Source organism: Cicer arietinum, chromosome 5 (genome assembly GCF_000331145.2).
Source record: "Cicer arietinum cultivar CDC Frontier isolate Library 1 chromosome 5, Cicar.CDCFrontier_v2.0, whole genome shotgun sequence".
NCBI lineage: Eukaryota > Viridiplantae > Streptophyta > Magnoliopsida > Fabales > Fabaceae > Cicer > Cicer arietinum.
This window is the reverse complement of record NC_021164.2, coordinates 33,665,710-33,674,661: the sequence shown is the minus strand read 5'-3', so window position 1 is coordinate 33,674,661 and position 8,952 is coordinate 33,665,710. Positions and strand designations below refer to the sequence as shown.

Sequence of the window (8,952 nt, the reverse complement as noted above, 5' to 3'; positions counted from 1 at the left end):
TCCTTAACACTCCATCAAAAACTATGTTTTGGGTGGGTGACAAGGTAGAGACTATATAAGCTGACAAGAATCCATTCTTGACTGAGGTGAAAATGTTTGAAGCACTATTTTATTCACCTCAGCCCTATAACAAGTGTTCAAGAGTAAGAGGAAGGAGCCTTGGAACCCAACAAGGTTTTCAATTGAAGGCTTAAACCTACCTACGGTCTTTAGATGAAGTTCTCAATGATTAATTTCCATCATGAGTTAAAAAACCTCATGGTTCAAATGGAGACCCTTGGAGTTGAAGCCAAAGTATTGGATTCTATGCTCTTAAGGGAAGATAGTGAAGCCAAAACGTTGAATTATCTCACACCTTTAATCAACAAAAGGACTAAGTCATAAGTTTTTCTAAGCTAAGAAACAAAATTTTGTCAGATAAAATTTATTCCCGAAATTTTGACAAAATTTTAATATTTTAATTATTTTATAATCTTTCTGTTACTAAAAAATTTATCTATGAGTGATATAAGATTCGTATAAGAATGAACTCGGAGGCTGAGCGAGATGAGGTGACTTAAAGTCACAAAATATCTAGATATTTTCTAAGATATTAATATTTTAGGGTTTATGGTTTATGGGGGGCGGGGGCGAACATCTTTACTCATACCCGAGTTTGTTCCACCGATTGTTACCTTGACGACGGAAACGTCGTTAGACTTTCCTAACCGAGATTCGCCGACTGTTTGGGCATACGACCCCATCTCAAGCAGGACTACTTATACGGGGAGGGTAGCGAGGATGAGTAGGAGAGCTGAAGCAGTATACCTTGTAGAGCTCACTCACGAGAAGATCGACTATCTGGTACCAGTAGGATAGGTGCTCAGAATGAGTGGAGCATGGGAAGATGCAGAGGATTCCTCAATTAGGGTTGAGGCAGAGGCCACCGTAGGAGCTGAGGATACAACGGTTGGACCAGGGACTAGCGGAAAGGATAAGGGGTCGAGGCCAGTGGAGCGAGAGATTGCAGGACCATTTAGGCGGGCCGAGACAGAGTTTCCTTCTCTGGTGAATGATCACTTATCGACCATCACTGAGTTATTGAATTGTTTTGAGATTCCAACGCTGTCGAAGCCACCTATCTCGTGGGTGGATCTGACTTCAGAAGATACCGATCCGTCTATGGATGTTGATGAGGAGGAGGTTACCTCAAAGATGGATACTGCGTTCGACGGAACTTGTGGAGTGTGTGGAGGTCACCCTTGTTATTGTAGTTGCTAGAGTATGATCATATTAGTTTTGTTGTATATAGACTTGATGTCTTTCTTTTGGTGGTTGTACTTATTTCATTTTGGGATGACTGTAACTATACTTATACGGTTAGATGACTTCTGTTTTGGTGGGTCCATGTTCCATTTTTTTGACGAGACCATGGGGGATTAGTATTTGTTGGAGCAGTACTTGTACACATGCCTGCTGAGAATACCTCAGGGGTAAGGGCACTGTCTAACGATATTTATGTATTTATAGATATTTTATCGTGTTATGTTATTGAACATGATTGTTTATGTATTTATAGATATTTTATCGTATTATGTTATTAATTTAAATGCGGTGAATTTATTTATAAATTCATCATTTTATTTTAGTCATTTTAAATTATACTATTTTTAATTAATATAATTTTTTATCAATTTCAGATGAACATGAATACCTTTTTAGTAAAAAAAAAAATAAATTTGTCGATGAAAAATTGATATTAAAAATGCTTTCGTTATTCGGGGTTTCAAATCGGTACGTGGAGAACAAGAAATAACTCCGACACTTTTAAAAAAAAAAGAAAAACTCAGACGCCAAACCTGAACTTCGAGTGACAGTTTAGTTCTTTAGGTTTCCACTCCAATTCATCATCACCGACTCGCTACGTATTCTCAACATAACAAAAATAAAGTATTTAAGTTACTGAAAGAAGATTCTCAGTTTCACCACTCTAGTCAAAATCGACAATGTTAATTCAGATTCCTCGCCTTACAAATTCTCTCAGAGACCCCTTCGATGTCGACCAAGCCTATCTTCAGCGCAAAACCATTCTCCAAAAGCGAAAGCTTCGCAAGTAATTAACAATTGCGTTTTCTGTTGTTTTTCTTTCTTCTTTCGGTTGTGTTTGCTTTCCAAGAAAATTATCGGCGTGAAGAAAATGAAAATTGAAAGTGAATTGAGAAGTTTCTTTGATGGAATTCTCGAGTTTTATTACAACTCATAAGAAATTTTAGATGCTACTTGATTTTGATTTTTGGTTTTGGTTTTGTTTTCTGTGATTTGAATGGTTCGAGTTTCTTTGTGCAGATTCTTGATTTATTTTTTGGATTTTGTACTGTAATGTGGCATTCATCGAGTTTCGTTGTTTTTGGACTTTGAGATGCAACTGGGTTTTGCTTTTTATTTTTTTAGTTTAGTTTTTTGTGATTAGATTTTTGTACTGTACCGATTAAGAGTTTCTTTGTTTTTGGACTTGGAGATGCTACTGGTTTTTGTTTAGTTTTGTTTCCTGTGATTAGAATGCTTAAAGTTTTGTTGTCTAATTTATTGATTTTTATTTTTTGATTTCGAATTGTGGCATATATCAAGTTTATTTGTTTTTAGATTTTGAGATGCTATTGGTTTTTGTTTTGTGATTAGAATTTTAGAATTTTAGAAATTTAGAAATTTAGAATGATTGGAGTTTCTTTGTGCAATTATTGATGTTTTTTTTGAACTGTGGCATTTAGTGCTGCAAGTTCACTTGATGAATCAGGACTTGCACAGAAGATTGTGTATGGTTGGGAAAAAGGTATCATTTGGGTTTTAAGATCAATGAGCTATATTTTTTTAATTTGATACAAAAAGAGAGAATGTGGTTAGTGATGACATGTTTTTCATTTGATGAATTGGTGAAGCAGCTTCATCAGAAGTGCGACAAGCCTACAAGCAGTTTATAGGAGCAGTAGTTGATTTGGTTGATGGAGAGATGCGCTCTGAGGAGTTCCATGAGGTAGTGCTGACTGTATACCGTTTTTTCAGCAGGCCAATTGAGGAGAAGGATTCTACTGATAGAATTATTTATGATAAAAAGTAAGTGTTGGCTTTTGAAGTTTTGAGATATGTCAGTATTTACCAATGGAAGTGATTGAATAGTTGATTTTATATTATGGCCTAAAGTTATTGTTCAGTTTTGTATGGCTTTTGGGATATATGAAATTTTGACGAGTCTTTTTGTATGTCATTTAGAGGACTTGAATACAATGCTATTGAAATAATTTGTGTTGCCAGATGCATATTACACAATGCAGATGCCATAATAAAGCTGGCATTTTTGATTGATTTTTTTTTATTTGAGTTTTGGATGTTGGAGAGATTGGAAATTTGGAGCATTTGTTCAAAGACTAAACTTTCAGTTTGTGACCATGGTGTGTAGGTTAGAATTGCAAAACCTTGTTGGTCATGCAATTGCTGATACCAAGTTGAAGGAAGTTGCATCTCTAGTACAGAAACTCTTAAATTTGCAGCCTGACAATACAAATTCTGCAGTTTCTTTGGAAAGACATCATGATGTTGAGGAGGGTTTGGAATTTGGAGTTGATTTGGTTTTTCAAGCTCCAACTCGTTTCTTGGTTGATGTATCCTTAGATGCTGAAGATATAATGGATTTCAAAAGCACAATTTCTTTAGCATTTCAGAAAGAAGAGTATGGTCATTCTGAACCAACAGACCATTTTGTTGTCGAAGGAGAAAAGTTCAATTTGACCTGGTTAAGAGATGCATGTGATAATATTGTTAGGAATTGTAATTCGCAGGTATCCCAAGATGAACTGGCACTGGCCATTTGTAGGGTTCTTAATTCAGAAAAGCCGGGCGAAGAGGTATTGCTTGATGTCAATATTCATTACTAGTATATATAACCAAGGTTTGCCAACATAAAACTTACACTTTTTCCTTCTCTTTGAAGATTGCTGGAGATTTGTTGGATCTTGTTGGGGATAGTGCATTTGAAACTGTGCAAAATCTTTTACTGGTGAGGATATGCTAGCTACCTCTTTTTTTTTCTTGAAAAGGTCATCAGTAATTCTTTGTGTACTTCATTCTTCTCCACCTGTGTCCAAGTACTGATTGCTTCAATATAAAGTGTCAACTTTTTCGTTTGAATATCTTCAAGTTTTTCCTTTGTTTGATGACCTTCACTTCAAGACGGAAGGCATTGTTGTCAACTATCTGATAGTATTAGATATTTGAGTTGTTTATGTATTTGTTTGAATCATACTTGATGTTTTGTGACAATTTGTAGCACCGGAAGGAGATTGTTGATTCTATTCATTATGGCTTATCGGTAATCAAGTCTGATAAAAATGCTTCAAATGCTCAGTCTCGCATGCCTAGTTATGGGACACAGGTGTTGACCATGTTCTTTATAGTCAATTTGCTCTTCTTCACTTGTATATAGTGAAATGCAGACATATGTTGCATTATTTTCAAATATTGCCTTTCTTAACGAACTACTTTTTTTAGGTGACTGTACAAACAGAATCAGAAAAACAAATTGACAAGCTTAGACGCAAGGAGGAAAAGCGAAACAGACGAGGAATAGAACATGCTGGGGATGGTGACTTGTCTACACTGGATTTCTCATCTTTACTTCAAGCAAGTGAGAGGAAAAATTTGATTGATGGGATGATTGGTTCTGGAGACAGGTCAATAGCTGTTAATGCTCTTCCCGAAGGAACTATCAGAAAGTATTGTGAGGGGTATGTAGAGGTTATTATTCCCCCAAAACCAACTGCGCCAATGAAACCAGGAGAAAGGCTGGTATATCTCTTGTGATTTGTGAGAGTCTTTCAACTATTTAATGAGATTGTGAATCCTTTTTGGTAGAGATATTTCTTTCATTACCATATGAAATAAGTGCAATGGGTTTGATTTATGGATTGCTGTTGTCCTGACTGTTTGAATAATTAGCAAATATGTTATAATATGTTAAAGTATCTTGGTTTATCTTGTAGGATTAGTTTGTAATTGGTAGAATTTAAAATAAAACAATATCTTGGTATTATCTTAGAATATCTTGGTTTATCTTTTAGGATTAATTTTCAATCTTAGAGTTTCTTAGGTTGTCTCCTTAGGTATTTTCTGATATTCTAACACTACCATCTGTTGTTATTGCTAGATGATACCATATTATCATGCTACAATAAAAATTTAAAATCCACATTTTGCATTTTATCCATCTTTGACCAAATATTGACGAATTGCATGCTACTGCCTCCTCCAATCCCCTAAAATGGTCTTTTTAGTACTTGTTTTGTTCGAGATAAAGTGGTACCATTGATGCATATATCTACTACAATTATGCACTTCCAGATTGAGATCAAAGAGTTAGATGACTTTGCTCAAGCTGCTTTCCGTGGCTACAAATCACTAAACCGTATTCAGAGCAGGATATTTCAAACTGTATACGGAACAAATGAGAATATACTAGTGAGTGATCTGCGGTCTACTTTTTAAACAAAAAATAATGATCGAAGATGCAATTTATTTAACAAATAGAAAAAAGTGTTTGTTTTCTCATGTTAAAAAGTGCTTTTTGTGTGTTTGCAGGTGTGTGCCCCCACAGGAGCTGGCAAAACTAACATAGCTATGATTTCAATTCTTCATGAGGTGAATACTTGCTTTTTATTTACTCTTACCTGAAAATATGGTTTATTTCTATCATTTGAAATCAATGTTTTAATTTTCTCTCCACTTATCAATATAACGAGACAGAGAAAATGTGGATGTACGAGCTATTTGCTTTGTCTATTTGTTACTTTCTTCCTTGATCTTTAATCTGTCTTTGAGGTTATAGTTTTATTTTCAATTAATTTTTGTTATATTCATCACCATTTTGTTTTAGTGCAAAGTACATGTGATAGTTTTGTTGATTATATGTTCATAATCTTGCATGTGAATGTGGAGTTCCGTGGAAAGCGTAGTGGCCTAGATATGCCTTTTTCTATTGATTTTATCCTTATTCTTCATTTGCAATTTACTTTGTGCAATTTATTTTGTATCTTTCTGATTTGAAAGATTGACGAGAAATCTAGAATTTAGGATCTTGTTAGACCTTTTCTACTTACTAAAGTATACATCAGGAAAAAGAAGAGGGTGATGGTGTAAGAAGGAAAAAATAAGTGGAGCAATAATAAGGGAATGTTACAAACTGGGAATAATACACCAAAACTGGGAATAATACTCTATAGCAAAGCGGATTTTGAAGAATCTTCTATGGAACTGCGACACTACCCAGTTTCACTATTAGGGTGATAGTGGTCCAACAGTTCACGACAAGAAGTATGGGTAGCGGCCATTACCGTTATTCTTTGTTTCAATGAAGTGAAGAAAAATCACAAAAAAAGTCCGTAGGGCCTGCAAAGAGTGCCATTTATAAAAAAAAATCCAAGTATCTCGTTTTTTTTTTAATCTCTGATGGATAAAAACACAATTTCAGAATATATAGGTCCTCAATTTATAAATGCGACAATAAGAAGTAATGAGAGATTAATCAATATATGATAGTGTATTTTATTGATGATAAAGGAAAATTGAGGAAAGGAAACAAGCCTTCCTTTTACTCTTGAGAGCTATGCTCACTCCAATAAGACAGAATCTTCTCTCCACTAACAATTAACAGAATTTTGTTATATCCTCCTTACCAACCTCTCTCCCCTATATACGTGATGGGGCCAGCTCACCTTTCTTGGATTTTCTAACATACACTCTCCATGCCTTAGGTGCACTATGTGTCCCACTAGACACGTCATCAATTCCTTCTTTGTCCCCATCAGAATATATCTAACCAATATCTTACCTCCTTCTCTTGTTTTGACCATCTGTCATCTCTGATCTCTCAAACAGTATTATACGTTATATATATTATAGTATAAATAATTTTAATAAAATTTGTGAAATGTTGTGATTAATTTATGCCGCGACGACCGCAATTCGTAACACAACATCCGTAATAGGCGAAATCGTGAAATCCTTACCGTGACTACTTTGGCCACATCTCTAGTTGATGTTGGATCTCAGTAGGTACGACCATATCTTTAGTTGATGTTGGATCTCAGTAGATACCGCCATATCTCTAGTTGATTTTGGATCTCAGTATGTGCAGCATGGCGAAGTATGTTAACTAGTCGTAATGAGAATTTAACCCCTGCAAATCTGACACAATTTGTGAAGGAAGGATAAATTATGTTTGATTTTTCTGTTTTACTTGATACATATATATTGTCTAGGAGTTTGATTGTACGACTCTGTTGTATTCCTGTTTTTCTTAATTGTTCTATTTGTTTTTGTCTTTTCATTTTTAATCTGTTAAGAGGATTTATTACCCTTTTCCGAGTGCTCTTTCTTTATCAATGAAAAACTGATTTTCATAAAGGATAACTTCTTTCCTTGATGATGAACTTTATGCAGATTGGACAACACTTCAGGGATGGTTACTTGCATAAAGAGGAATTTAAAATAGTTTATGTTGCTCCAATGAAGGTATCGTGATACATATTTTGCTCTTTTTTCTTTTTGTCTATTCAGCTTTGCCTTTTTTTCCTACATTTTTGTTTAAGATTAAGGGATTTGCACTTCCAGTGTTAAGTTATTTTACACTGACATCCAATCACAACCCTTCAATTTGTCAAATCATGTTTGACGGTTTTTAAGTAAAAGCAGTTATATAGTTCTTTATCGTGTTGGTGAGTTGTGATTGGTTGTCAGTGTGAAACAACTTTTACACTGACAGCATGTCCCATTTTCTCTCTTTGTTTCGATAATATAGGTTCCATTCCATGCTTTTCCTTTTCTTCCCTGCATTTCTGTTTCATTTGTTATGTTTTATCTTACATTCTGGTCCGTTCTAGGCTTTGGCTGCAGAAGTCACAACAACATTCAGCCAACGTTTATCTCCCTTGAATATGACTGTCAGAGAGCTTACTGGAGATATGCAGCTCTCTAAAAATGAACTAGAGGAAACTCAGGTTCCTTGTTATGACAGTTCCTGATTTGGGATTTCTTACCTAGCATGCAAACTATGTTCCATTTCTTTATGTTTGCTTCCATGGTTTAAATCAGATGATAGTGACAACACCTGAGAAATGGGATGTCATAACTCGCAAGAGCAGTGATATGTCACTCTCGATGCTGGTGAAGCTCTTAATTATTGATGAAGTGCATCTACTCAATGATGATAGAGGTCCTGTAATAGAGGCTTTAGTTGCTAGGACCCTGCGACAGGTAATCAACATGGTCAAGTATGTTTCAACTTTTTGTGAGTTTTAGTGAAAAGCATGCATGGAGCATTTTTACACTTAGTTAATTGAGCTTACAAAGAGAAATCCAGACCTGACTCTCTACAATGATGTTTCTTTTTTGGTTTCTTTTTGTTGAAGAATCGAGATAAATTAGATTTTATTCTCTTTTATTTTATATTATTATGTTTATTTTTATTCTGTCATTATTACTCAGTTTTACTATTGTAATTTCTTTTCCTATATAAACAGCTTAGGGCTGTAATAATAAAATATGAAAGTATTTTGTCTTCTACTTTCTTCATGGTATCAAGAGCTCTGGTTAGGGTTCTGTAAACCTTTCCACAACCATTAGGGTTTGGCACGCTAACCAACTGAGCTACCACAACCATTAGGGTTTGGCGCTCTAACCAACTGAGCTAAAGCTAATGGCACACAATACCCCATGGAAGGTAGCCCTTATGGGTAGCGGCGACAACGACGATGGTTTGGCAAAAAAATCAGACATAGTCAACAACTCTGACAATTTAGACAGCGCCATAAGTGGCAGTGGCAGCGGCCTAAGCAGCCAGAATGGTTCTTCCAACTTTTTTGGCCATGAGGGAACTTCTAATGCCCTCAAGGTTGAAATCCAGAAACTAAATGGAATGGTCCCAAA

General features: G+C 35.3%; 1 protein-coding gene across 3 annotated transcripts in view; it reads left to right on the top strand.

Annotated features, from left to right (window-relative positions):
* The first annotated feature begins 1,767 nt into the window (after positions 1-1,767).
* LOC101514229 (DExH-box ATP-dependent RNA helicase DExH14) overlaps positions 1,768-8,952 on the top strand; it is a 58,268-nt gene continuing 51,083 nt past the window's right edge. Inside the window, exons 1-12 of one of the 3 annotated variants that reach the window (XR_012163234.1) lie at positions 1,768-2,092; positions 2,748-2,809; positions 2,919-3,090; positions 3,434-3,878; positions 3,965-4,030; positions 4,301-4,405; positions 4,522-4,818; positions 5,371-5,487; positions 5,608-5,667; positions 7,468-7,539; positions 7,908-8,024; positions 8,119-8,280. Coding sequence is in view for 2 of the 3 variants with exons in the window: in XM_073368962.1 (XP_073225063.1) it covers positions 1,986-2,092; positions 2,748-2,809; positions 2,919-3,090; positions 3,434-3,878; positions 3,965-4,030; positions 4,301-4,405; positions 4,522-4,818; positions 5,371-5,487; positions 5,608-5,667; positions 7,468-7,539; positions 7,908-8,024; positions 8,119-8,280 (1,782 nt within the window). In the remaining variant the exon portion in view is untranslated. The remainder of the gene's footprint in view (positions 2,093-2,747; positions 2,810-2,918; positions 3,091-3,433; positions 3,879-3,964; positions 4,031-4,300; positions 4,406-4,521; positions 4,819-5,370; positions 5,488-5,607; positions 5,668-7,467; positions 7,540-7,907; positions 8,025-8,118; positions 8,281-8,952) is intronic. The other 2 variants (XM_073368962.1, XM_073368963.1) reach the window with 2 other exon arrangements.